Source organism: Alternaria arbusti, assembly GCF_024043155.1.
Source record: "Alternaria arbusti strain BMP 1465 chromosome Unknown scaffold_1, whole genome shotgun sequence".
NCBI classification, from domain to species: domain Eukaryota; kingdom Fungi; phylum Ascomycota; class Dothideomycetes; order Pleosporales; family Pleosporaceae; genus Alternaria; species Alternaria arbusti.
In genome coordinates this window covers 1,192,401-1,219,701 of record NW_026249941.1, presented here as the reverse complement: position 1 = coordinate 1,219,701, position 27,301 = coordinate 1,192,401, and the positions used below count along the sequence as shown (strand labels likewise).

The 27,301-nt window shown below is 52.5% G+C and overlaps 11 protein-coding genes across 11 annotated transcripts; 4 read left to right on the top strand and 7 right to left on the bottom strand.

Moving 5' to 3' along the window:
• Positions 1 to 694: 694 nt before the first annotated feature.
• On the bottom strand, positions 695 to 1,273 carry J4E86_000440 (uncharacterized protein; the record flags this gene model as incomplete). The annotated part of the gene is made up of 1 exon (XM_051441014.1): positions 695 to 1,273. One exon carries the CDS (start codon positions 1,271 to 1,273, stop codon positions 695 to 697), a length of 579 nt encoding a protein of 192 aa, XP_051307185.1.
• Positions 1,274 to 1,645: 372 nt separating this feature from the next.
• Positions 1,646 to 2,311, bottom strand: J4E86_000439 (uncharacterized protein; the record flags this gene model as incomplete). Its single annotated transcript, XM_051441013.1, has 1 exon — positions 1,646 to 2,311. One exon carries the CDS (start codon positions 2,309 to 2,311, stop codon positions 1,646 to 1,648), a length of 666 nt encoding a protein of 221 aa, XP_051307184.1.
• A 329-nt stretch (positions 2,312 to 2,640) lies between these two features.
• J4E86_000438 (uncharacterized protein) lies at positions 2,641 to 3,684 on the bottom strand (the record flags this gene model as incomplete). The annotated part of the gene is made up of 1 exon (XM_051441012.1): positions 2,641 to 3,684. The coding sequence occupies one exon, from the start codon at positions 3,682 to 3,684 to the stop codon at positions 2,641 to 2,643; it is 1,044 nt and encodes a 347-aa protein (XP_051307183.1).
• A 2,641-nt stretch (positions 3,685 to 6,325) lies between these two features.
• J4E86_000437 (uncharacterized protein) lies at positions 6,326 to 7,575 on the top strand (the record flags this gene model as incomplete). The annotated part of the gene is made up of 2 exons (XM_051441011.1): positions 6,326 to 6,395; positions 6,452 to 7,575. 2 exons carry the CDS (start codon positions 6,326 to 6,328, stop codon positions 7,573 to 7,575), a joined length of 1,194 nt encoding a protein of 397 aa, XP_051307182.1.
• Positions 7,576 to 7,704: 129 nt separating this feature from the next.
• On the bottom strand, positions 7,705 to 8,576 carry J4E86_000436 (uncharacterized protein; the record flags this gene model as incomplete). The annotated part of the gene is made up of 2 exons (XM_051441010.1): positions 7,705 to 8,297; positions 8,351 to 8,576. The coding sequence occupies 2 exons, from the start codon at positions 8,574 to 8,576 to the stop codon at positions 7,705 to 7,707; spliced, it is 819 nt and encodes a 272-aa protein (XP_051307181.1).
• A 325-nt stretch (positions 8,577 to 8,901) lies between these two features.
• Positions 8,902 to 11,272, bottom strand: VPS1 (vacuolar protein sorting-associated protein 1; the record flags this gene model as incomplete). The annotated part of the gene is made up of 6 exons (XM_051441009.1): positions 8,902 to 9,155; positions 9,204 to 10,104; positions 10,155 to 10,896; positions 10,953 to 11,047; positions 11,127 to 11,196; positions 11,253 to 11,272. The coding sequence occupies 6 exons, from the start codon at positions 11,270 to 11,272 to the stop codon at positions 8,902 to 8,904; spliced, it is 2,082 nt and encodes a 693-aa protein (XP_051307180.1).
• A 3,314-nt stretch (positions 11,273 to 14,586) lies between these two features.
• Positions 14,587 to 15,754, bottom strand: J4E86_000434 (uncharacterized protein; the record flags this gene model as incomplete). The annotated part of the gene is made up of 5 exons (XM_051441008.1): positions 14,587 to 14,912; positions 14,962 to 15,029; positions 15,083 to 15,459; positions 15,505 to 15,666; positions 15,722 to 15,754. The coding sequence occupies 5 exons, from the start codon at positions 15,752 to 15,754 to the stop codon at positions 14,587 to 14,589; spliced, it is 966 nt and encodes a 321-aa protein (XP_051307179.1).
• A 3,479-nt stretch (positions 15,755 to 19,233) lies between these two features.
• On the top strand, positions 19,234 to 20,119 carry J4E86_000433 (uncharacterized protein; the record flags this gene model as incomplete). Its single annotated transcript, XM_051441007.1, has 3 exons — positions 19,234 to 19,284; positions 19,335 to 19,697; positions 19,745 to 20,119. 3 exons carry the CDS (start codon positions 19,234 to 19,236, stop codon positions 20,117 to 20,119), a joined length of 789 nt encoding a protein of 262 aa, XP_051307178.1.
• Positions 20,120 to 20,205: 86 nt separating this feature from the next.
• Positions 20,206 to 20,692, bottom strand: J4E86_000432 (uncharacterized protein; the record flags this gene model as incomplete). Its single annotated transcript, XM_051441006.1, has 2 exons — positions 20,206 to 20,451; positions 20,504 to 20,692. The coding sequence occupies 2 exons, from the start codon at positions 20,690 to 20,692 to the stop codon at positions 20,206 to 20,208; spliced, it is 435 nt and encodes a 144-aa protein (XP_051307177.1).
• Positions 20,693 to 20,996: 304 nt separating this feature from the next.
• Positions 20,997 to 24,614, top strand: J4E86_000431 (uncharacterized protein; the record flags this gene model as incomplete). The annotated part of the gene is made up of 2 exons (XM_051441005.1): positions 20,997 to 24,012; positions 24,064 to 24,614. 2 exons carry the CDS (start codon positions 20,997 to 20,999, stop codon positions 24,612 to 24,614), a joined length of 3,567 nt encoding a protein of 1,188 aa, XP_051307176.1.
• A 1,660-nt stretch (positions 24,615 to 26,274) lies between these two features.
• On the top strand, positions 26,275 to 27,045 carry J4E86_000430 (uncharacterized protein; the record flags this gene model as incomplete). The annotated part of the gene is made up of 1 exon (XM_051441004.1): positions 26,275 to 27,045. One exon carries the CDS (start codon positions 26,275 to 26,277, stop codon positions 27,043 to 27,045), a length of 771 nt encoding a protein of 256 aa, XP_051307175.1.
• Positions 27,046 to 27,301: the final 256 nt, after the last annotated feature.

Sequence of the window (27,301 nt, the reverse complement as noted above, 5' to 3'; positions counted from 1 at the left end):
CTTCACGCACCATCAGACAGTTCAACACCCATCTCACCCGCATCTTTACGTCTTGTATCGATGCGACCCGAGATTACCTATTGGGTGATTGCGATATAGCGCTGCGGAGAAGGAACCAAGCGATCCATTAGAGCTGGCTGCGCATTTTTTCGGTTGCGCAGGCGGTGTCATAGGAGCGGTACATACACAACCCATGATCATCGTGATTTTTGAGCAGATAAGACCTCGAATGACCGAGAGCTTGCAATGCTTGTTCGAACTTGCGGATGGTAGTTATATGGCCATCTGCAGGATAGTCCACCAAATTGTCGCGCTCGTCGTATTGTTGCGCCTCACGGGCGGGTGCTATCACCGGCGTGCGTATCTTTGACGTGCAGTCTGCTATTATGTCGATGTATCTCGTCAGCTTCCGAGTGATCAAAGCGTATATTCTGTAATCGCCGCCGTCGCGCATGTGGGCGATTGACGAGATACCTAGGTATGATCTCTTGTGGTTCTGCGACTAGGGCTTATCTGGGCAGCCTCGAACCAAAGCACGATGAGAAATCACAACCTTTAGACACAGAAGACCTCAATAAGCTTTGTTGGGTAACTTTAGGTTGGAACGCTCAAGCATCCTGCCTGTACGTCATGTCAACAGCGACGTGTGTCTTATACACAAGGCTTACATATATAGAATACCCTCGAGCATTCCTTACACGAGATACCTCGGGTGATCCTCTCCATTGATGCGCTGCTCATCAGTTGGCTGGCAGTACACTGAGATCTCAAAGCTATAGCCACTAGGATTCTCCACAGCACCGTCCGGCAAGAGTTGAGCCCGTGGTAGGAACTGAACAAGTTCTCGCAATGGTTTCGGGAAGTTATTCTCGGTGACCGCCCACTTCAGCGGCGCAACATTGGCGAAGCCAATTGCTACTGATGCCTTCAGTCCATCAAGATTCTCAGGGTCAGAAGCGGGTGTACGGTCTACATTGTCGAGTTCTTTGACAGTGTCGTACAGGAGACCCAGATCCGACGATAGATCATCGATGATGTCGGCATCCTCCCAAATTTCCTCAACAATGTCGAACAATCGATCGCCCTTGTCAAAATTCTCAGTGAAGAGCTCGTAGAGCATCGATACCATGCTTAGCTCCGCATAGCGCTGATCATCAAGAAGTCCACCACCACCGCTGAGAATGGCGAGCATACCGTAGTACCCACGCATTGATGTGCCACGAGGATGTGCAGCAACAAAGTCCAAGCCCCCTTTCATCTTCGCGATTGCCATATTGTACATTCACGTCACTCCGAAGGTGACATAGAGGCAGCTATCAAGTGTCCAGAAGGTGAAATCAGCAGGTGGTGGAGCCATCTTTAGCCAATATTGTTCGAGAGTGCATGCGCTCGAGTAGCACATGTAAGCATTTGAGTATAAGCCTCTTGTAAGATACTCGTCGCCTCGGTGCTTAAGCCAGAGGAGAGTCGATATGCCTTCTCCCATAAGCTCCATAAACATCTTAGCGTTCATATCCGTTTTCGAGAAACCGACTGATTCTCGTGCTTGATGTTCATGCTGCCCCTGTATAAAGTCCACAGACTTAGCAAGGTGGCTGTCTGCGTGTCCAGCAATGGTAGTCTTGTGGAGGGTACTCCACATGACTTATAACTCCAAGATGGGATGTTGATAGCGCTGTAGCTGTTGGCCGCGCGCAACGACGATTTCAGATTTCATGCCATGAACACCGCGACGCGCACGTATACCATCGGGAATTGGAGTTCCCGGGAAGTTGCGGTGGCAATAAATGAGGTCGTTGATGCGAAGTGCCTTCATGAAGCCAGCTAAGTCTTTCGCAAGTACTAGCAGTGACATTGAGGTGTTTGCATTGCTCTTAACCATGCGTGTTATCTTCTCCTGGGCATCGTTGCTAGCACTTGGTAGCTCTATCTTGACGTGCAAACGCCCAGCTGGAGCTTCCTGAGGTACGGGCCTCAGACTCAGGTTCAGGTATCCGTCCGGAAGTGTTTTGGCGGCTTTGACATGGCGAATATTGATGTATTTTACACCAAGCCAGTGGGGCTGAATTGCGAGAGCGCCCCAGTTGATGTCGAACCGTACCCAAGACAGTGCGTGATGCACATAGCTTTTTGCAAGCTGATGGATATTCTTACTGATTCGCAGAAGAGAAGTCTCGAAGTGGTAACCGCCGAATGTGGTGTTGGACTCTTCGATCTCGCAATCGTAAGGATTTAACACGTAGCTCAGAACGCGGTTGAAGAGCTCTGCGGGCAGAGCCTCTAAGTGGGAGATGGAGGGCGGGCTGTTCATTGTGGCTAGTTAAGTGTGGTCGAGTTCGTTGAATGTATCATGGATGCAGTATAGGCCGAGAAGCACCAGTATTTATACCGTGCGGCGCGAGTGCTTGGTTGCTGCACTTGAGATTTGCCTGACGTATAGGTCATTTGTCTGTGCGCAAGAGAATCCGCATGCACCACTAGGGTTGGCTAGAACTTGTGTCGCATTCTAGGGTTTGCTGCCTATACGCTATTATTTCTTGGCAAGTAGGCAGTATGCAAGACAGTGTGTACTTCTCCTTTAGCTTTTCTTGTAAGATGCGACACAAATTGTAGCTGCCCCTAGTGTCGCTAGGCATATCCTCACGCAAGATCGACCTCCCGCCCCCTTCTTTTCAGGATGACTTGTATGCAGTCAACCTTGGCCATTCCATCTTGACCTTTCATCTGTTGTTCCATGTCCTTGGCTGCCCAAACATGTTCGATATCGCGCATGACGCGTTTCAAGCTGGGGAAATGCTTTACAGCATACAGCTTTTCGAATCGATCACGGACGAATTGGCGTTGTGTGCTGTCGATCGCCTCGCAGCCCGCGGTGAACAGCGGCCACATATGTGCTGAGGTTAGAGGCGAGTGAATATCGACTCGTTGTAGCTGTGTTAGACACTGATTGATATGCTCCATGCTTATCGGGTTGGGGGCACCTATGTCAAGCCAGGTTCGGTAGAGGTAAATGAAGGCGGCGTGGCGATAGGCTTCAGCTGTCAAGCTAATGTCTATGCGCTCTTCGCTGTCCCCCCTCTTACATGCAACGAACTCCATGGCTAATAGAATCTGCTGGATATGCTGACCAGTGGTATTTTCATCTTCCGACAAAGCAGGACTTGTTGGCGATAGGACTCTTCTCGTCTTGATAGCGTGTTGCAGCTGACTGATCTTTGCAACGACCACTAAGACTTTTGCGATACTTTCTAGCTGTATCTCCCCTTCGATGGCGACAAAGTCCATTTCATGATCCAATAATGGCTGCGAGCCTCTTGACACGGAAGATAGAATATCGTGATATGCAAACAGGCTCAGGAGGAAGCGAGCACTAGATGTGACAAGCCAGCTACCTACACTGCGCCCTGTTATCATGGCTTTGGCGCCAGTCAGATGGTTCGCGATGTTCCCTTCATCCTCATCGCCAAACAACCGCGCCGAAACCTGCATCATCATGACAGTGGCCAGCGCTGGCTCAGTATCCATCTTCACTGGATCCTGAATCATCTTTTGAAGCTCTTGGATTGCGTCTCGTTGGTGACGGTAGCCTTGTAGGTGAAGTGAAGCATCGTTTGATGCAAATGCGAGATGATTTGCAGCCATTGAGAGGATTGTCGATCTAAGTGCTGGCGATTCGTAGGCCATGGCCGTCAAATGTCGTTGGAATGGTGTCGCGATGCCATTTTGAGGTGAAACTGATAACAGCTTTGAGAGTTGTTTTCCCCAATAATTAAGGAGCCATCGATCGGTTGGAGATATCCCATAGGACAGCACAGGGCTGTTGATGGGTAAAGCAGGCATACTTTTCGCCGAGTCAGGCGATGAGAACAGTACATCTGGACTCGTAACTGCCGATTGTATGGATTCGAAGCTAATATTCGACGCTGGGCTGAGTGCTTGGTCATCGTCGATAGCCTTCTTCTTCCGACTCTTCCGTGGTGGTTTTGCCAATGTATTAGCGGCGTCGTCCTGCCATTTCAGCTTGACTCCATAGCCTCTGCAGATGATATTTAGTCTTGTGCAACGCCCACAAAAAGGCTTCACCTCGTCACACTTATATCCAGCCCCCCTACAAGTCCAACAGCCGGTCCTGGATCTCTTGTGCGTTGCCATCTAGACGTGCGTCGCATCTTCGGTGCTCTATCACCGTAATGGTCATTCAATAGAACCACCTGAAGTTTGGCATAATCGACTAATGACTCAATAGGTCGCGGAAGTGGGCGGTGTCTGAAGTTTGAGAGAACTGCAGAACCATCAGGAACGGGAAGGTAAACGGTGGCAAACCGCATTAGTATTAGCTCCCGCATCCATCGTGAGCCGAGGCCTGCACCCCTAGCAACACGATAGACGCGAACAGCCCATGTTCTTGATCGAGAAGTGCTATTATTTACAAGTGACCTGAACAGCCAACAAGCCTGATATCAACCCTGAAACGGAATCTCGCCCTCCTCAAAAGCCCGCACCCATCTGAACATCCCTTCTGCTGGATCCATGACACAGACAAAGTGTGTAACCTCATTACACACCGGGTACTGTTTCAACCATTTAATGAGTTTCTCTGGACTCACGCCTACTGCTGCATTCTGCCCTCGCTTCGCTTTACGGCCCTGCTCCTGGGTCCACTCTCGCCATTTTCGCTCTAGACACTGTTTTCGCATGATGCTTTCTTCAAGTACTTCTTGCATACCAGCATTGAGAAAGCTGTGATTCCGGCCCTGGGTATGGACGGCCTGATTCTGATGGGCGTGCGGGTTGACTGTAGACTCCAACGATACGTCGTGATTAGTGGTGCTGATAAAGGTTGATGAGCGTAAAATCCTTGCGCTGTGGAAGTCTTTCTCCAGGATGATGGTCTCTGCGTTGGTACAGAAGATCAAATACGCCACTGATGTCTGCATAGTTGCAATAATGTTGGGTGCGTCAGATGCATTATATGGCGGAATTAGTGCAGATGACGGATCTCTTCGTTCTTGTAAAGACTTCTTGGAAAGCCTGTGCCGTCTGCGAGGTGCGCCTGACCTGGGCAGAAGGCAATCGCGTATGAGGGTGGAGATGCTCGGTCTCTTCCCCAGAAGCACCATGAGAGTGTTCCAGTAATATCTGATGTTAGGTCCTGAAATTCCCCGGGCGTTGTGATAGGGTCGAAAGTTGAGTGAGACACTCAATCCCTTCCTTACACCTGTAAGTGCACCCACAAAACCAACGTAACCAATTGTACTCGCTATCACTTCGCCGCCCACACCCTCGATGAAATCGAATTGCACAATTGCTTGTCTCAGGAGAGGCATAGACCAATCTAGCGTTCGGAAATGCATCATCGTTGTCTCGGCTTCGGGATCCTTTACCATGACGCCGCCACTCGTGCAGCCCATGAGAAGGTCCAGGAAGACATTATAAGCGACGAGTAAGTACATTGGCACGCCAGATGCTTCGCTAATGCCCCTGAGTTCCTCAGTCTGTTCGTCGCTGTGAAGACGACGCAGGAACAGACGGCCTACGAGATGGAAAACTCCAGTAGGCAACCTCAAGTGCTGAACTGCCTCATCGTAGAGACACGGCATCTTGCGCAGAACATGGGCGTATTCGGTGGCGACCAACACATAGCGTTCGCGTGGCGGTAGTGAAAGGTTGATGGTGTAGATTGAAGGTGTATTGCTTGTCGATTGCGCGGTTGATTCAGACATGAGGAGGTGACTTTGACTGGAAGAGGAATTGGAAGAAAGAGCGTAAGATTGAGGTTTGATGCGAGACGTTCGCGCTCTCAACTGGGGAGGCATGATGTGGTCGAGCACGGGTGAATCTTGGAAGGAAGCCACGCTCGTCCAGCGTTTGAAAGAACAGCTCCGCGACTTCTACAGAGCTATCGGACCTTGAAGAGCCGCTCACGAAGGCATACGCGCGCTGGTGCCTAATGCTAGCAATTATAGCACCTTGGAAGAGCGGGGCGAAGCGCGCCATGATATATTATGGGATGATAGGTCATGACTTATTCAACTCCCGAGGTCGTTCTGAGACATTGAGAGCGAGGAATCTATCGACTCGTCGTGATGGTCGCGTGTAAAGACAAACAGACCAAACGCGAGAGATGAAGCTACTACCCCAGCTTTCAAGCTCTCCACATCCGCACCTCGGCTTCCAGAGCATGCTTCCCCGCGGGAGTCCTTAGCCGGCGCAACGGCCAACAATGTCGACGTCGAGCATGTTTACTACTAAGCTCGCGTTTTTCTCTCTTCACGCGCATCCTTTCAATTGTCCCAAGTAGTATACTACTCCCAGCTACCTCGTCATGCCGTCAGCAAACCAACCACCTCCACTCGCGGACGTACGCGTCCTCGAGTTTGCAGGACTGGCCCCAGGTAACCTCAAACTGCCTTCGCAAAATAATCCCTAGGCTCTATCTAACAGTCTTCAGGCCCCTTCGCGGGCATGCTCCTAGCAGACTACGGCGCCACAGTCCTCCGCCTCGACCGCGCACCCTCAGCCCCATCCTCCGATCAATTAACGCGGCGCAAAACCTCGATATGCGTGAACCTCAAATCGCCCGCGGGCCTCGCCCTCATCAAGAAGATCATCCCTCAAGTCGACGTGGTAATCGATCCCTTCCGGCCTGGCGTCCTCGAGAAAGCCGGGCTCGACCCTGAAACGGTGCTATTGAGGTTGAACAAGCGATTGATTGTAGCTCGCATGACGGGCTTCCGTCGGGATGGCAAATACAGTCAAATGGCAGGGCACGATATCAACTACATTGCTGTATCCGGCGTGTTGAGCATGTTTGGCAGAAAAGGGGAAAAACCGTATGCGCCTGGCAATCTCGTGGGAGATTTTGCGGGAGGCGGCGCAATGTGTTTCATGGGTATATTGCTTGCGCTGCTGGCGAGAGAAAGGAGTGGCTATGGACAGGTTGTCGAAGCGAACATGGTTGACGGGAGTGCGATATTGGCGACTATGCCAAGGTTGGGATTGAAGACAGAGGTCTGGAAGAGGGAGAGGGGCACGAATATGCTAGATGGTGGAGCACCATTCTACGATACGTATGAGACAAAGGATGGAAAGTACATGGCAGTAGGCGCTATTGAACCCCAGTTCTACGCCGCTTTACTCAAGGGCATGGGCCTGGAGCCGTCGGATCTACCTGGTAATAGGGACGACAGGGCGGACTGGCCAAAGTTGAAGGACTTCTTCGCCGCCGAGTTCAAGAAGAAAACGCGCCAGGAATGGGAGGCCATCTTCGACGGAACAGATGCATGCTGTACGCCCGTGCTGACGCAGGGTGAACTCGAGACCCAGGGCTTCGATCAACGGCCGGCTGTAACTCTCAAGTCCTCACCTGGATATGCGATACACGACGGTCATGATGGGAGGTCGGCAGCAGAGGGCCAGGGTATAGGAATGGATGGCAGTGGATGGAGCGAGAAGGGCTTGAAGCCTGGCAGCGGGGGCGAAGATACATTGACCACGTGGATGGGATGGACCAAGGGAAGACATTATATCGAAGACCAAGGGGGCTTGGTTTGGAAGGACTCTGCAAGGTTATAGTCATGTCATATTCTCTGCTCATCATTTGTTCACATAGGCGCTTCTTGTGTTCGTAGATCGCCAGTCAAAGGCTGTATATCTTCAGTTTACACATGTATTCATACAACCCGCAGTATGTCGTCTCATTGCTTAGGCCCTCGCCTTCCTCGCTTTTGGTTTGCTCGCCTTCTTTCCAGCATTCCGGAGCCTCTTCCTCTCTATGTTGGCTTGGATCCTTGTGCTCCTCTTCCTCCAGGCCGTCCATCGGTCACCCGGCACAAACTCCTTGACCTGCACACCCGCCTTCTCGGCCGCACGTCCAATCTGCCAGTTGGCCTCACGGTACGCGTATCCCTTGCCAGCGGTCAAGCTCAATCCCTTCCGTGTCGCTTCGCGCGGGGTATCGCGCACGCTGCTCGGGCTGCCTGTGCCGTCGCCAACTTGTAAATCGGTTATGACAACTGCGTCCGCAGAAGGATTCGTTGATGTAGTGATAGGGACGGCGAGCATATTTAAGCGTCTCCGTCTCGCCGCATTCGGTGGGTATGGAAGGGTGTGGTCTTTCTCGAGGGCGACACCAATGTATTGCCTCTTTGGGTGTTTCTTCGGGTCACGGTAGTATCGTACGTAACCAGACTCTGTGGCGAAGATGCAGTGGTCGCGGCCGAATTTGCAGTTTTCGCCGGGAAACCAGGCCGTTCCTCGTTGTCGGAAGATGATGTTTCCCGGAATGACATACTCTCCTACGATGCCGTTAGCCAGGCCCCTAACTGCTTCTTCAAACTGTAGGACATACCTCCGCTCTTCTTTGCTCCTAAACGTTTACCAGGTCCATCTTTTGCTCCGTTGGCTCGTCCTTGGGCCTGATGCGCTGAGTGCCTTACGAAGGAGAGAACCGGGGTGGGCACCGAGGCGCCATTGGCCACGCGGAGGGCGTCGAGAACACGTGTAGATGGCGCGATGAATGTCGTGGCCGTTGCCAATGATGCGCGGACTGGCGCGAATATTCGTGGGAGCAGCATGACCGCTCTGGTGCTGGAGAGGCGGGCCTTCGAGTGCACTGCGACTTTTCGAGATGCTCGGTGGTCTGTGCATGCTCCGCAGGCAGCCCGACTGCTACGCCCGCGCCCGCAGTCGCCATTGCTAGTAGCATCACAGCGAGTACAGAGCGATCACGAATTCCACTTGCTGACATAAATTGCATGCATCAACTATAATATGAACAGGCTCAAGACCAAAATCTAGCAAGCTGCACCCAAAACACCTTGCACGTCATGGCAGGATGCCAGACCCAGAGAACACGACCTTGGAAGTCTAGCCGCAAGATCCTCCCAGACACGCATCCATCTACTGTACTTGGTTGACGATCTCTTGTGCCTTGGAAAGGCTCTCCACCATCTGCTGGCAATCCTTCCGCCTCTTGACAGTGTACTCTGACTCCTTCAGTAGCTCATCGAGCTCGTCCGTCTTGTACATGTTGGTGAGAAGCTCGCCCTGCATGTTTTCCTTGGTCCATTGAACGAGGTTCAACATGATGGCCTTGGGTACCATGTCGATCATTGTCCGACGAACAATGTTGAAGTAGGAGGTAATCAGTAGTTCTGTACATCGTTAGTCTATGTCCGACATCAACGCCAGAGGCGACTTACTAATAACTTCGACTTCTTGCGACTCCTTCTCGGAGAGGGTACCAGAGGCCTTCAGTGTAGGTGGTGGTGGCTCCATAGCCGCCATCTTCTTCTTGTTCTTGCTGGCGAAGAAGGAACCAAAGAAGCCACCACCCTCGTTAGGATCAAGCGAGGGAGATATCGACCGCGGCGGCACGCTAGGTGGAAGAGGCTTTCCAGTCTTGGGATCCACTTGTTGAGGCCTGCTGCTGTTGTGTCGCTCGTGTACGATGGCCATGGCGCGTGAACCATTGATGAAGTCAGGGTGACCAGTGTTGATGTAGACAGACTCCATGGCAACAAGGTCCCTTACGAGCTTGTTGGTGGGCTCCATAGCCTTTTTGAAAAAGCTGACGACGACCTGGTGTAGCTTCTCCTTTAAGCCCGGGTATCTTCGGAAAGCGTTCTTGTTGAGAAGCTGGCTGAGAATTCGGATCAGCTCATCGTAGACGAGGCTGACACACTTCAGACTGGGTTCCTCTAGTCGCTTAATTTGTTGTTTGACAATGAGCTCGAAAGCAGTAGTACCGACGAACAGCGCTGGCGATGATCCGGAGGAGTTGTAGAGAACCGTCCTGATGTCCATGTCTTTGACCTGGTCGAAAGGATCGACGGCCTTGACACCGTTGGCGTATAATTCGTGGTAGACGAAAGAGATACGAGCACCGCCAGACAGCTCTACTGCAGAAAGCTCTTGGTTGTTGCCCTCCAAGACTCCTCTGTATTCGTTGGTGAACTCCGTGATCATGTTCAAGACGATGTTGGAGCTGTTGCCGAGCATAGAGTTGCCTAGCGAAGCAAGTTCTGCCTGGTACTTTTGTAGTGAGGAGGCGATGCGGGCTTTGATATCGGGGAGCGTTTGCTTGATGTGCATCATAAGGATCTGTAACTGTTAGTTGCTGTGCCGAGGTGTATAGAAGAGACCGAGCCTACCAAGTTCAGCTTGCGCGCAAGGTAGGGTGTACCACAGTACGCTGCCTTGTTGCGATATGCCTTGTGGTTCTCGAAGTATTGCCTTTCGTGCTCGAGCGCGTACGAGATGGCCTTCTTGTTCTCGATATCCCTCTGTCCGCGGTTGACGACTGGTACGTAGCCCAACCGCAGTGGAATGATACGGCCAGCGAGAATGTCCACGACGTCGGTGCCCTCGTCCATCAAGTCGACCTTGGTCAAGACGCCGATTGTCCGTTGTCCTTCTGGGTCCACCTCGCGCGCCAGCTTGAGACCATCCGAATTGGCCAAATCGGTATTGGCAGCAGTGACAGCCAGGATGATTGCGTTGGGCTTGCTGATTTGCTTGAGGACCATCTCTCGGATCTGACGCTCAATATCCCTCGGTTGGTCTCCAACAGGCACCTTTGTTAGACCTGGCAAGTCGACCAGCGTCAGTGTGAGGACGTTTGGCGAGTATATCCTCAAGTTGATGGGCGCCGGCGAAATACCCGCATTGCGACCCGTCTTGGATTCCGTCTCCCTCACAATCTCGTCCCTTATTTTGCCAAAGTCGTGAAACTTCTGGCCAGGAATGTGCAGGAACTCGCCCCACTCGTCGACGTTGTTCTCCTGGTCTGTTGTCTTTGCTCCCTCGGTGGTGCCGTTCGCTTGCGAGGATGCGCGGTTGATGAGCTGGAGAATGAGCGGTCTTCGGGTGACGATACCGGTTCCTCGGGGCAGGCTGGAGAGCTATCGTTAACCTATATCTCTCAGGCCATGGCGCAGCGGTGGACTCACAAGTCTCGTCCAACAATGTTCTCGAGCACCGAACTCTTTCCACTAGACTGCGATCCTACGACGGCAATCTGGGGCAAGTCTATGGGGTTTTGGACCTGACTTAGGCATCAGTATGCGTCTTTGGGCTGTTGGTGTAGCCAGTTGCGCGCGGGCGGGCGGAGGGCAGCGACGTACTCCGACTGTGGTGAAGACATCCTGGAGCTTGTTTACGAGAGTAATCAGCCCCGGGTCGTTCACGTTGATGCTGTATAACCATGTTAGCTTTCCGCAATGCGAGGGGCGCTCGAAACATGTGCGTACGCATTTGGGTTTGTCGCCATGGTCGGCGAAGTGTGGGTCGAAGTGGTGCGGATGCCTTCAGTATTCGTGTGTAGAAGCGGGTTTGGGTGTTGGTGGTATCAAGGGCGCTGAAGGCGAGAGTGTCTGAGATCTGGGGTTGTTGCTTGCGGGTTGCGTAGCTGCTGCAGGTGCCAACGTCGGAGAGAGCCCAAGCTTCGATACGCCACACGACTCAGCCCCACGAAATATCCGCGCGACTTGGGGATATCCATGGGCTGCGTACGTCACCAAGCTGTCACATGTATCAAATCAGAGATGTGCTCAACTGCTCCTGTGTTCCGCTAGTAGTCATCTAGAGCTACTTCGATATTTTGACTACCATGATGTCGTTCCTGGCGCACATGATGCGCATTGCGGTCACAGGACGCGACACGGCGTCGTCAGCGGGTTCAGGCAGCAGTATTGGTATCTTGGTACAATTCACATTCTACCATCTTGGAGATATACTAGACAGACACGCTACGGAGAAATCGCCTTCAGCCACATGCATTTACTCGTCGACAACCGATGCAAACTTGTCGGTCATCTTCTGCAGGAGTTCCTCGTACTGTTTCGAAGTCAGCGTATGTACAAATCAAAGTGTCACGTCCTGTCAGGCTTACCTTCTTGGTGACCTTCTCCTCTCCGTCGCTGGGCAGCTCGAACTTCATTGAACGGAGCTGGCTCTGGATTTCCGAGGTCGCGTCGCGAACCTTGGGCCATGCATGTCCTTGGGAGACGGCCTTCTGGGCCTCGTCGTGGAAAGCCATCATGTTCTTCATCATCCACTCGGTCTTCCATAGCGGACAGAACTGGTCATAGTCCGAGTAGCCGTTCTGCTGCAAAAAGTCCTCCTTGAGTAGCGTAGCCACATCGAGCGTAATTTTGTCACTATCACCCAGCGCGGATTTACCGACAAGCTGCACAACCTGGTCGAGATCGTCTGACGTAGTGAGAAGCTCCTTGATGCGGTCGCGGAGACGGGGAAATTCCGGGTTGTTCTTGGCGTAGTACTTGTCGAGCGGGGTTGTGTACTTGCTGTAACTAATCGATGTGTTGACAGATGGGAAATGCTTTCGCTGAGCAAGCTTCTTGTCGAGACCCCAGAAGACTTGCACAATGTTGAGTGTGCTCGTGGTGACGGGATCCGAAAAGTCACCTCCTGGAGGACTGACAGCACCGACAATCGACACACTGCCAAATCGTTCGGGGCTACCCAGAGCCTGAACACGACCAGCACGCTCATAGAAAGACGCAAGTTTAGCACCGAGGTAAGCAGGGAAACCTTGGTCAGCAGGCATCTCTCCGAGACGTCCGGAAATCTCACGAAGAGCCTCAGCCCATCGTGACGAGGAGTCAGCCATCATGGCCACGTCTTTGCCCTGGTCGCGGAAATACTGCAGGGGTAATCCGAGTCAGTATACCTCTCACGTGTATGCCGAGCAGTTAGAACTTACCTCGGCAACGGTGATACCAGTGTAGATGGAGGCTTCACGAGCAGCCACAGGCATGTTGGAGGTGTTGGCAATGAGGGTCGTTCGCTTCATGATGGGCTCTTTCTTGCCGTTGACGTCGATAGTGAGCTGGAGCAAGTCAGCATTTCGTACACACAACAATCCAATTTCCATACCTCTGGGAAGTCCATCAAGACTTCAGCCATCTCGTTTCCTCGCTCACCGCAACCCACGTAGACAATGATGTCACTGTTGGAGAACTTGGACAAAGACTGGGAAATGACAGTCTTGCCGCATCCGAAAGCACCGGGAATGCACACGGTACCACCCTGAACACTGGGGAACAGAGAGTCGAGGACACGTTGGCCGACGATGAGCGGCTGGTCGGATGACATCTTCTCGTTGGAAGGACGAGGCACCCGTACGGGCCACTTGTGCATCATGCTGTACTCGGTCTTGGTGCCATTGAAATCAAGCTCCAAGATCTTCTCGTCGACGGTGTAGCTGCCCTTCTCGGCGATGCGGGTAATGGTACCCTTGGCACGGGGAGGCAGCAGAACCCTATGTTCGCTGAGCAGACTGTTCTCGAAGACAGTACCGAAGACGTCGCCACCAGTGATGTGGTCGCCGACCTTGAGGGAACCGGGTGTGAAATCCCACTTCTTCTTGCGGTCAAGAGCGGGCAAGTTGATACCACGGGGAATGTAGATGCTGTTGGCGTCGTCGGCGATGCCCTTGAGGGGACGCTGGATACCGTCGTAGATGGTCTCCATAAGACCAGGGCCCAGCTCGACGGACAATGGCTGCCCGGTCCTGTATACGGGGTCGCCTACGGTTACACCAGCTGTGCGATATTAGCCCAGTCCTCCAACGTGTTTCCTTGCGCGGTGTGCCTACCAGTCTCTTCGTAGACCTGGATGGTGGCCTTGTCGGCCTCGATTCGAATGACCTCACCGACGAGGTTGTCGTGACCAACACGGACCTAGGGCAGTCAGCAGTCGTCCATCCTAGTAGAGCCGTTCCACGTACAAGCTCGTACATGGCACATCCGATCATGTTCTCGGCGATGATGACAGGACTGGACGGATCAGTATGCGACTCGGGCGCTGCGCTGCGATGTGGTGACGTACCCGGAAATGGAGTAGATGGCGCCTGTATGGAATTAGCGACATGTCCTATTGTTCTCTACGTCCAAGAGCAAAGTGTTCAAGCTTACCATGCTCCTCGCCTTCCGACTTCTGCTCCTGCTTCTTCTGTCCTTTCTGCGCGCGTGGATTAGCTGCCTGCCCCAAACCCGTCCCTATAACTGGTAGTGCTTACGGGAGGCATCTTGGGCGCTGGTGTCTCCTTCTCGTCGTCGCTGGCTTCTTGTAGGGTGATGTGCGGCGGTGGCGGCTGGGTGGGAAGCTCGCCTTGTGGTGATATCAGCGGGCTCGCGGGAAGCGGCACTCGGTGTGGCTCAACGTCGTCGTGGCCGGCGGCGTTCTGAGCTCCAGATATCGAGATCTGGTCAATGTTCTTCTTTTGGACTAGGTCGTATAAAGATGGCCGTGTTCGCAAACGAGGACGCAGACCGAGTTGCATTCAATCGATCAACGATGTTGGATGCAGGTTGAGGTTGAGCACGGTCGACAAGCTAAGCTGCCACGCTAACGTCTGGTGGGGGCATTCCTTGTCATCTGCCTGCGAGCTCCCCAGATATTCGTGGACAAGGACAACAGCCGTCATGTAGTTGAAGACCTCTGTTCGAAACACATGGCAGGCTTTCTGTTGAGCGAAACATCACAATGGTAGCAGGGCGACACATAAACCGTCGACGTTGACATACGTCATAGCAGAAGCTACATCCCGTCTTCGGTAAGCTACATAGTGTTTCGCTTGCTGTTCCCCAGCCCCTTCATGAGCCTCTTCATCTCTTTGGTCGTAGCGAACGCATCCGACTCAATCAAGGTGTCGCGTCTCCCGCCCCTTTGCGCCTTCTCCATGTCACCCTCCGTGCCTACACTGAGTAGATGCAATCCGGTCAAGGTTCTGCATGTCCGTTCGTCTTCCGCCGCGGTCATTGGTTGCTCGGGCATGATACCTGGCAGGAAGCGTGCAATCAGAGGCTTCATGACAAGCAGCGATCCGCAGATGATGGCGACGTTAACCTCGATAGTCGAGAAGATTATAGCGTAGGTACCCGCCTCTGCAGTCGTGTCAGCGTACATTTGATATCGGATCTAGCAAGGCCATACTTGTGACTTCACCGACATTCGCTGCGTCATGTACCAGCACCAATCGTAGCAGTGTTATGATACAGACGCTAGAATCGAAGTCAGCAGATAGCTTTCTATCACAGGGAATGGAGGGACACACAATCCACCAAGCCCAAAGACTGCGACTAGTCCAAGCTTCTGCCGACTGGGCAAATTCAGCTTCCCGATTACGGGAATAGGCAGAACCCAAATGGAGAAGTCGAGTACGAGACCGATGATGCTCGTTGACCAGAAGTGGTTTTCTTTGTTCATGCATTTTCCTGATAGTGTGACATTCCAGTAACTCTGCACAAGCTCGCAGAGAAAGATGTTACCGAAGATGCCCCAAGCCGTGGCACCGAAGACCAGGATAAGAAGCACGTTACATATCCAGACGATCTGAGGGATGACTAGGAAGAGGCGAAGATATTGTACCAGAAATGAGGCTTTGACAAGGTTGCTTGCCAGGTGGTAGAGGATAGTCTGGGCGAGAACAAGCTACAAACAGTCAACAGTGTGCGAAGCCTAATGGATATCACGCACCTTCAGCATAGCAGCAAGCGAGGGTGATTCAAGGCCTCCTTGCTTCAGATCCTCTCCGTCGATGCTGAACTCTGTATTGCAGTCAGCTTTTCCTTCCTCATGCAATGTTTGATTGGGTGTCTTGCGTCCAGCTACTACGGCCGCGAATCCGATGGAGAATACCTGCGAGAATCAGAATGTTGCTTTAAATACTGCCCAGATTACTTGTGCTGGTTACCATGGCTGCAGTGACGATGTAGTCTTCCGGCATAACTGTAGTTGATGTTACTCGGCTGCACCATCGCAAACCCACCACAAGTGAGGCGATCGCAGTGAAGATCACAGTAGGAATCAAAGTCTCATATCGTATATCCGCTGTTGCTTTTGATCTCAGGACGAACCAACTTGGAGATTGATCGTGCATTTGATGAGGAAACGATGGGATCGTTGAGTGGAAGTCAAAATGAGCGCTTTCGGCGTTTGCAGAACAGCAAGGCGATTGTCTTCTAGAATAAATGTCCAAAGTCATCAGCCGCATTCCTTTGTGGGCACATGCAAACGCGGGCTGGACCAATCTACATGTTCCTGAGGGGCACTGCAATTCTGGTCGCTATGATGCCGCAGACCCACTGTGATAGCTCCTAGCCAACTATAAGCTCAGCTGGGGGGTAAACCATGGTACCTAGGAACTATTTATGAGGGGACAGAACAAAGATCGTTCAGCACCTCAGTTCAGAGAATGTTCGAGAATGTACACAGCTACTCCCCAAAACAATGAATGAGTCAGGCGAATACACCACATGGTGATCATCGATCGTGAGATAGCCGTTGTGCCAAAGTGTGGTTCACTAGTGGATCGGGCCACGCTGAACCGGAATACACAGACTGGATGATATCATCTTGATGTTTACTCACTCTTTCTATGAGACCGCCATGGTGTGTAGACAGGACTCGCAGATCATGTAGTGGGTACATAGAAGCAAACACCAAAGAGCGCGTTCACACCGCATTTCATGAAAATTGAGACGACTTGATCGAGTTCTGGAAACAGTGTGTGGAAGGTCGCGGCAGATTGTATCGTATACATGTGTAAAGGGCACACTTGTGAAATGCAGCAAAGTGAAAGGTGAACGCTGCGCAGGGTGCCGGGTCTTCGCATTGCCTAAAGGGATACTTACAGTGACTCCTTCTAAGAGAGCGCACATGTAAGGGTACACCTCAGCAGGTTGGCTGATAGAGATCGGTCCGAATCTCCCTTGGAGGCGTGGAGGCTTGTACGCTAGGTGCTGTCAATTGTCATGTGTCGGACACTATCTGGGCCGACTATACTTCTAGATGTGCATGAAGTATGGCCCCTTAGCGGCTTAACAGCATGGCGGCCGCGTTGACAGGTAGGGGACCTCTTTTGAAATGCCCTCGACGGACGCGTACCGGGTATGGTTGCCGACACGACACAGGGTTTGACGTCAGATCTAACAGGAGTTGAATGTGAGTATAGGCTCAGTTGCAAAGCATTTAACCCGATCAGCCTCCTCTCGCACACTGCAGTGGCATCAGAGCGGCACGTCCACATAGAGTGTTACATCGGCATGATGCTCATAAAACGTTTCAGAAATCACAGGTTGTCTACAGTTGGTGGAAACGGGTATGCCCAGCTCGTAGGCACACAGCTGTTTACAGATTTGTCACTGCGGGATGCCTTAGTCTGCGCCCCGTGTAGGATAGGATCTTTGGTGGCTGCCTGGGTGGAGCCTTCCCAGGCTGACTGCGGTGAACGTGTGATAAGCGGTGTGCGCTTTGGGGTGATGCTCTATTGCCTTGCGTGCTTTTGTCACCAAGATGCAGAGAAGAGGCTATGACAACAGGCTCTTGGGGCAAATTGCGCATCCGACCAGGGGTCCACCCTCCTTACAAAGGACCTCGCGGTCCGCTTAGCGTGCAGCTGGCACCGAGATGTCTTTCCCGTTTAAGGTAGTCCATTCATAAAGCTTGCTCTGCCAGCAGTGCACGATCATCATCAACACCAGCGGCTGAGGCGCTTTAGACACCGGACATGGGCATATTCGCGGACCGAGCTTCAGAGAACATGCAGGTGCATGCGAGATCGTTAAAGTTGCGTTTCGAGGAAGTGAGACCGGAGGAACTAGCAGCCGTTAGCGTCGAATTCGCGTGAGGAATTTGGAATAAACACCACCAGACTGTCGGTAAGTCAACACGGAATGTCGCGTATACGCCGTATGAGATTGGCGATTCCCGAGGCTCTGGGATTTGTCAAGCAACACACGATTTTCGTCCTCGTGGCATCTAGCAGTCCCTTGTGTGAAGCAGGCCCATCCATGTCGCTCGGTTGCGATTGGTCAAATCTCCAAGGATTTCGTATTGCGATTGGATAAAGGTTGTTTCGCGACGATCTCCCGTGCGACTCTGCGCGTCTGCACTCTGATTACTGTGTCATTGACGACAACAAGGTTGCCATTCTTATCACAATGTCGTGATTTGGAAATTTGGTCCATCATCCTGCAAGCCCTAGTCGTAATCGTGCCGGAGCACGTTTCGGAGTTCAGCATGGTATTCGACTTTTGGGATTTGTTATCGTTCGCATCTTGCTTGACAAATTATCCCCAGGCCTTATATGGGTCGCGGGTGTCCACGTTTCCAGCAGACCAAAATGTCTTCTCCTGCTACAAGCTCAACTGGCTCTCAGTCTTCATCCACTTCTTCTCCAAGGATCATGGCTTCTACCACCCATCATGCGTCGTCGCATCCTTTCCTATCACCTGCACACGCCTCGGACATATCATCATGGACAACTTCATTACCCAGACCCCAGTTGTGTCCGTCGACAGAGTCTCATTCCGCACTTCAGTCCCAGGAACAAGCTATCGAGGCCTACCGACAAATGAAAGCTGCACTATTCTCGAGAGCCATGAGCCCTAGCATAACCAAGCCCGCATGAGCATCTCGCGGAGGCGCGGTTCTCCGCCGGATACCATATGCCAACCCACACATACTACTGAGACGACTTACATTTAACGACCAATGGCGTCATACGCCGCTTTATACGGCAGATACCTGGAGGCTGGAACCTCGACGATACCCTAATGGCACGGAGCGTTGCTAGCGCAAACGACGGAGATACTGGTGGTCTGAGAGCCGACATATGGTGAAGACGCCATATGATTAGTCCAGATTCATTCTTGGTGGACATTGCAGTCCGGAACGTCCTCATGGTTCGAGACGTAGGGCGACGCTAGAATATCACTACTGTTAATTCACGGCTCTTCAAGAGTTCTCGAACGTTTGGTTCCACGTCATTGCATGTTGTGCGAGTCTGGCCCATCTTGAAATCCGTCTCTTGTACACCGGTGAACTTCCTGGCAACCGCTGCATGCAGCCCTGGAGGTACCTAGGTATGGTCGTGCCCTGCTTTGCGGGAGGCGAAGTCCTGTGTAGCCAATGTCGGACCTTCTGAGATACTGTTCATACTCGAAGCTAACCTGATGCTGAGACAAGATCGAAATCACGCCAAAAGAGGCTTTGTGGAAGCTCGGTTGCGACATTGCTCAGGATGCGTGAAATGGCAGAGCCACATCATCGGCTTGGCACTTGGGCATGGCCTTATCGATAGCGCGATGGGTCCGTGCATCAAAAGTTCGCCGAACGCGACTCTGCGCGTTCGCAAACGAAGACAGCAACATCACAAGCCAGCCAACTCTTCGCGGCAATACCGATACTGCAGCCAATCACAACATGTCTGGAAACACGCCCAAAACCATGTCCAAGGGACTGATGGGGATGAAGGTACGCAGGGCACTACTGGATTACCCTAGGAATACGCTGAACGCGAGTAGTTTATGCAGCGCGCGGCCGCAAAATCTTCGCCCTCGACGCCCAATGGCCCGCCTAGCAAGAAAGCACGCCTTTCGAATGGTGCATCTGCTGTAGGAACCTCGGATCACGACATCATACAATCGGGACTGGATGCGGAAGAAGCGAAGCGCCAGGCGGCCCTAGACAAAGCTGCGCAACATGCGGGTGAGACAAAGTGGGTGTTGAGTTTCAAGGACCCTCTTGAAGGAAAGAGACAAGATGCAATGAAGGTTAGGCAAGCGGGATTCGCTGAGCTCGACGCAGAGGACGAGGACGAGGACGATGAGGAAGATGTTAAGCCTATAAGAATGCAGTTCGGCGGTGGTGTCAAGAAGAAGGCAGATGTGTGTACAATTTGCACTTGCGATAGAATCAAACTGACGAAATGCAGACAACGGTGCCTTTTGTCAAGGCCGAGAACTCAGAATCAGAATCCGAGCATTCTTCAGACGATTACGATTCGGACGATCCTGCCGCAGATTTGATCCGACAGACCAAGCGCGAAATGGCCACGGAAAAGCGCAAATCCAAGAACAAGCGGGGCGACGATTCCGTCAAGGCAACACCGAAGCGACAGAAGGACAATGGCGACCTACAGGGCTTGACATCGATATCAGGCAGTCGACGGTCCGGAGGCGGGGGCGGCTTCGGTGGCATGGCCAACATGGAATGCTATAAATGTGGGCAAAAGGGACATATCTCAGCCAACTGCTCGTCTACACCACGAGGATCTGCAGGCAGAGGCAAAGGCAAAGGCCGGAGGTAGCCGCGGCGACGTCTTCTCGATGTATTTGTACACTTGGTCCGGTTCAATGATACCCCATGAAGACTCCGTCTTCAGTTGCACTTTGGTCATCCGACCTTGTCCCCGTCTTGGATGAGCATGTACTCGTCTCCGACCATCATCTTCATTTGGCTGTCGTCCATGAAGTTGTCGTGATCGCCATTCAAGGCAGCGCCGTCTTTGTCGTACATGAACTTGGCCAGCGCCAGATAGTCGGGGAAGACGAAGGTGCAGATGGCATCGTAGTCCATGAGTTTGGCTTTGCCGTGCATAATGTCTTGTATGGCTTTTCGATCCCGCTCTAGATGGTATGTCTGTGGCGGTCTCAGCTTGGGTGCTATGTAGTGGACTGCGCTCGGGCTGTACAAGGCTGTAGCTGAGAATGCCATGGCGCTGCAGGATGGGAACCGCGCGCTGTGCGTGGTTGTTGTTATAGTACTCGATAAAGTCGGCATCCGACATGCCATCTTTCTTCTTGATGTATATAGTCGCCTTGACAACCTTTCTGAAGCCAGTCGTGTTCGCGTAACCTGCTTGAAATGCCTTGGGTACCATGTTGTCACGTAGACGAAGATCAACGGTGACGGGCACGGGCAGTAGCCAGCCCTAGTGTCTTATCGACAATGCAGGGCCCACCGTATCTGACGTTGGTCGTTACCACAACGCCGGACGCTGCTGCATTCATTGTTTGGTGAGTAGAGCCGCACTCAGCGCCTGCCACTTCCCCGCCACAATATACGCTGTCCCTCACCGCCTCTTGTCTGCCACAGCTGCAGGCAATTCATTAGTCTCGGACCATAGTGAATCACCAGCGGACCCGCCTGTCCGACCATAGTCCGCTCCACCGCACGTCTTGTGGATGCTCCCATCGCTAGGCGCACGACAGTCTCTGGGAAACCTGTCGCTGGTACCACGACACCGAACACTCGTTCCCAGGCTACCGGTTGCCTGGTCGATCGCACAGTACACAGCATCGTCATCACACTGCTCAGCCTCGACTCGGCTCGCCACCAGTAACCTCGGACCACGCCCCATACATAACCCGCTTCGCTCCCAGGCCGCCGTCGTCCCGCTACCAGCTACACATCGCGCCCTTGCGACTTCGCTGAGAAGAAAGCAGTCAGCCGCCATGGCGGAAGAGCTAGGAAGAGAAGCCGGGGGGAGGTCGCGCATAGAAGACCTGGAAAGGCCACAACTCGACGATCGTTCCTACCGAATCATCACTCTACCAAATCAACTAGAGGTCCTATTGATACACGAGGCGGGGACGGACAAGGCTAGTGCGGCTTTGGATGTCAATGTGGGCAGCTTCAGCGATGCGCCGGATATGCCGGGTATCGCGCACGCGGTGGAACATCTGCTGTTCATGGGGACCGAAAAGTACCCAGAGGAGAACGCCTACAACCAATATCTGACACGCCACGGCGGGTATTCGAATGCCTTCACAGCCTCTACCTCAACCAACTACTACTTTGAGCTTTCATACCCTTCCTCCACACCTGCGAGCAGCCAAACCGCATCGCCAGACGTGTCACAAACTAATCTGTCAGAGTCCAAGGACGAGTCGCCGCTATGGGGAGGGCTGGACCGCTTCGGCCAGTTCTTCATCAGTCCTCTGTTCTTGGAAGACACGGTCGATCGCGAGCTCAAGGCTGTGGACTCAGAGAATAAGAAGAACCTCCAAAATGATACCTGGCGGATGCATCAGCTTAACAAGGCATTGGCCAATCCAGATCATCCCTACAACCATTTCTCGACCGGAAGCTACAAGACCCTCCATGACGAGCCCATAGCACGAGGCGTGAAGATTCGAGACGAGTTTATCAAGTTTCACTCAACGCACTATTCTGCAAACCGGATGAAGTTAGTCGTCCTAGGCCGAGAGAGCCTTGACACACTGGAAACATGGGTGGAGGACATCTTCGCTAAAGTCCCGAACAAGAACCTTGGACAAAATCGATGGGATATGCCCGTTTACACTGGGAATGAACTGTTGACACAGACGTTTGCCAGACCAGTCTTGGAATCACGGTCGTTAGAGCTTACATTCGCCTATCGCGATGAAGAGAAGTTCTACGAGTCACATCCTTCAAGATACCTTAGTCACTTGCTCGGTCACGAAGGTCCCGGTAGCATCCTTGCACACATCAAAGCAAAGGGCTGGGCGAACGGACTTGGTGCTGGAGGCTCTACCCTGTGCCCTGGCTCAGGGCTGTTCACTGTCAATATCAAATTGACCGAGGAGGGGCTCAAGAATTACAAAGAGGTTGCCAAGCTTGTCTTCCAATACATCGGATTGATGCGCGATCAGCCGCCTCTCGAATGGGTAGTCGAGGAGCAAATGCGGATCAGTGAAGTGGAGTTCCGATTTAAGCAAAAGAGCCCACCTAGCCGCACTGCCAGTGGTCTCGCCGGCATCATGCAGAGGCCTTACGACCGCAAGATGCTTCTGAGCGGTCCAGCCATCATCAAGAAGTTCGATGCCCAGCTGATCAGTGAGGCTATGTCCTACCTTCGACCAGACAACTTCAGGATGACGATCATTAGTCAAGATTTCCCAGGTGGATGGGATCAAAAGGAAAAGTGGTATGGAACAGAGCACAAGGTCGAAAAGATACCAGAAGACTTCCTTGCCGAGATCAAACAAGCTTTCGAGAGCAAGAGCCGGCCGGCAGAGCTACACTTCCCGCACAAGAATGAGTTCATCCCAACCCGGCTCGAAGTAGAGAAGAAAGAGGTTGAACAGCCGACCAAGGAGCCGAAGCTTATCCGCCACGACGACAACGTGCGCATCTGGTGGAAGAAGGATGATCAGTTCTGGGTACCCAAGGCTAACGTTCATATCTACTTCCGAACACCCATCACCAACGTCACAGCTCGTATCACGTTGTTGTGCACAATCTATCGCGAGCTTGTAAATGACGCTCTAGTGGAATATTCCTACGACGCTGACCTATCCGGTTTGGTCTACGACTTCACCAACCACATCAGTGGCCTTTCGATTACCGTTAGCGGCTACAACGACAAGTTGCACGTATTACTGGAGAAGGTCTTACTGCAAGTACGGGATCTTGAAGTATCGGAAGATCGTTTCAGGATTATTCACGACCGCATGCTACGTTCTCTACGCAACTGGGAGTACGGGCAGCCTTTCCATCAGGTTGGGACATACTCTCGGCAGTTCAAGAGTGAGAAGAGCGTAATGAACGACGAACTTCTTCCAGAGCTTGAGAATGTGACGGCTCAGGACGTACAGCAGTTCTTCCCGCAAATCTTGGCGCAATGTCAAATCGAGGTTTTGGCACATGGCAACCTATACAAGGAGGAAGCTCTGAAGATTACTGATCTAGTAGAACGTACTATCAAGCCAAGGAGACTGCCATCGAACCAGTTACCTACACGCCGAGGACTCATCTGGCCATCCGGCAGTAACTTCATCTACGAGAAACAACTAAAAGATCCCCAAAACGTCAATCACTGCATCGAATATAGCTTATATGCCGGTCACCGTTACGACAGCGTCGCGCGCGCCAAGCTCCTGCTTCTTGGGCAGATGACGGACGAGCCGTGTTTCAACCAACTTCGTACGATTGAGCAGCTTGGCTACGTCGTATTCTCTGGCCCTAGCTTTCACGACATTTGGTCAGGATATCGCATTCTCATCCAGAGTGAGAAAGATTGTCGGTACCTTGAAGGTCGCATCGAGAACTTCCTCAATACGTTCGAGCAGACACTAAACGACATGAATGAGGAAGACTTTGAGAGTCACAAGCGTGCGATGATCAACAAGAGGCTCGCGAAACTGAAGAATCTATCTTCGGAGGACAATAGGTTCTGGAATCATATTTATAGTGATTCGTATGATTTCCTGCAAGGTATGCTGTCACCTAGACCCGTGCACTAGTGCATTTCTAACGAGTATACAGCCGATGTTGATGCCGCGACTATCGAGAAGCTTACAAAGAAGGACATGGTAGACTTCTACAGTCACTACATCTCGACTTCATCCTCTCAAAGATCCAAACTCTCAGTGCATCTACAAGCGCAAGCCAAGGCCAAGGAGCCCTCGCTCGAGGAGAAGAAGACTGCCGCCGCCGCTGCGCTCAAAATCATTCTCGCAGAACACAAGATCACAACCAATGACGAAGCTTTCGAGGCTCGCATCAAGGACGCATCGTCCAATGCGGCTATCTCCGATGCAGTTGCCAGCCACCTCACTGACGATCTCAAGATCGAGAAGGAAGTCGCGAACAAGATCCTCGACGAAGCAAAGGCTGCATTGGGTGTAGCAGATTCAGGTCTGCCGGCCGCGCCTCAGGCTCTGGATACGAGTGCAGATGTCAAGAGCGTAGTGGATGCTTCACAGCCTGTTCTTATCGAGGATGTGCATGCTTGGAAGGCGAGTATGCAAGTCAGCACCGGTGTCCGACCGGTGCGAAACTTGGAAGACTTTGTCGAGGTTGCTGAGAAGCTATGAGTAAAACTACCGCGCTGAGCTTTCTGTTCAGCAATATATCGAAGAAGAACATGGAGATGCATTATGAGGATGTAGAAAAAAAGGAAGGGGTGCAGCTTCGTTCCCATGTTAGCGTAGTTTCCCTCGATCTATAAATCAATCATACGTATTGCAAGTGTCTGATCTATGATCTCTGATCAGCCATCTGAACCGCGTCCCATTGTCTCGTTAGATCAAGTTCCCATCGCAAAGGTCTCCGCCTCGTCACTCTTCACGAAGCCGACAGGCGAACCGAAACACCACGCACGTGGGAACTCTATACCCCATTTGGCCATCAAGCTCCGCAAATCTTCTTCTGTACCTGGAATTACATTGATGAATACTCGATCGGCATCACAGCGGGGTTCCGAATGCACTGCCCCTTCTTCTCCGCCTATCCTGAAAAACGCCACTTCTCTAGAAGCCGGGGTCTCACGCTCCACATCTTGTAGAGAATGTACGAGTGACTGACGTACGGAGTCACTATACGTGGAACAGCCTACGCAGCATATTGATGTACAGGTATGATCACCCAACTTCTCTTTCTCGCTCTTCTTGGTCTCCCTAAGCACTCTCAGCGCCATCTCATTATGTTTTGCGAAGAGAGTGCTTGGTCCGAGGAGTGTGGTACAGAGCTTCCATAACCTTTGCGTACTAGACTGAGCAAGACCAAAGCCAGTGGCTTCAGCATCGTAGGCGAAAACGTTCTCATCCGTGTGCCAGCGTGGTGTATCGTATTCGTGGGTTGTCGCGGTGCAGCGGATGGTCAGCCAGTAATTGTGCATGTTCGCTGTTGACAAGAAAGTCTGTAGCCATGAGAGGAGAGGGAGGAGCCGGTGTATCAAAGTGGCGGGAGAAGACAGTGTGAGAGATGCCCAGGTGTGGAATGACGGTGGGAGGGATGTGGTGCTTGCGTGGAGGAGAGGACCGCAATATGTCCATGAAGAAGGACTAAGTACTTGTAGGCGTGATGGAAATGTACTGTCAGCTTTGAGGTCTTCTGACGAGGCATCGCTTGGTATGGTCGTAGGTGGGTATGGAATGAAAGCGTAGGAGCCGTATTGCGGTAGCGGATCGATTGCTGGCGTTGAAGCATTGTTTATCGTCTTGAATGAGGGCTGCACATTTTCAATCGAGCTGGGTTCATCTTCGTAGAATAGTAACATGTTGAGCGAGTCTGCTCTCAGTACGATCGAGAGAGTTCTGCAGATGCTTCTGCAGCGGTTCGTAACTGACAATAAATTGACTTCTGGAACTACGTGTTTTACGCGCTTTGGTCACACGGGGTGTCTGATTAGTGGTTGATGTTTAAGGCGTGGTGGCACAGGGGGCGCGGCATCAACCCTTTGACGGACATGTATATGCCACCCATTATTCAAAGAGATCTCGAAATGTCGCCAGACCAAATTGCGCGAATGACACTACCAGGTCTACTCGTCAATGCGGGAGTTGGCAAGGTGCTGCTACCTAGGTGATCGGTAGACGCGACCAACGTGGATCGGCCCGTCAGTGTTCCGACGGCTTCGTCATACGACGAACGCGCAGTGGCAGCTCTCCGCATGGAATCACAACACCCGTGAAGGCACAGGGAGCCACTCGGGCCGGAAGGTTGAGAAAAGGAGGAGGGATTGATACAGCCAATATGCTACGACGAGCCATCCTGCGGGCGGCTGCGCGCCCACCACAGCTCCTTCGCAGCCCACATACGCGCCGCTATGCGACAGAGCCGCCAGCCTCCCCAGCGTCCTCCCAGTCGCGCATCGAGCGCTTCAATCGCCGCTTACCAAGATTCCTGCACAAGTACACCAATGCGCTCGGAAATGCGCCGGTCACGCACATAACGTCGTTCCTTATCCTCCACGAGCTCACGGCCGTCATCCCTCTGTTCGGCCTCGCTGGCTACTTCCACTACACACACTGGCTGCCTCCGTGGTTCGCAGAAGGGGCTTGGATAGCGTCAGGCGTCGAGCGTTTCGGTCGGTACTTCAAGCGCAAGGGCTGGATACGCAGCGATGAAGCGATGGAAGCTGAACGTGAGGTCGACGAGATCCGGAAGGATGACAAACAGAGGCAGTGGATGAAGAGTCAGGGTTTGTTGTCACATTCCGATGACGACGGCATCGGCAGCGAGACTAAGAGGTTGAGGAAGGTGGATCAGGCGTGGAACATCAGCGAAGGCGGTGTCAGGCTGGTCGTCGAGTTTGCGACGGCTTACGCGATTGTCAAGATGTTCTTGATTCCGAGAATCGTGTTCAGCGTATGGGCTACTCCCACCTTTGCGCGATGGACGGTCGCCCCGGTCTTGAAGAAGTTCCGCGCGATGTTTGGGAAGAAGGGGAGCGGCGCGCCTGGAGCGGGGACTGGTGCTATCGAAGGAGGTCCTATACCGAAGAGTGGAAATGGAAAGACTTGATCATCCAAGTGGGCTCTAGTTGCAGACAGGCCCTCGGTAGGTACTCTAGGTCTGTACTGTACATACCATTGTATCGCTGAATGCAGATACATGGTAAGCATTTCTCGATTGGCTACTTCCCAAGTCACGCCTTACTATCGATATCGCGGTGAAGTCTGTATCTCCCTCATCTTGTCATTCGCGTCATAGGCCGCCGTTTGTTTCGCTCATTGTCGGCTTTCTCGGCTGTTTCTTTCCCTCATCTCCAGTCCCTATC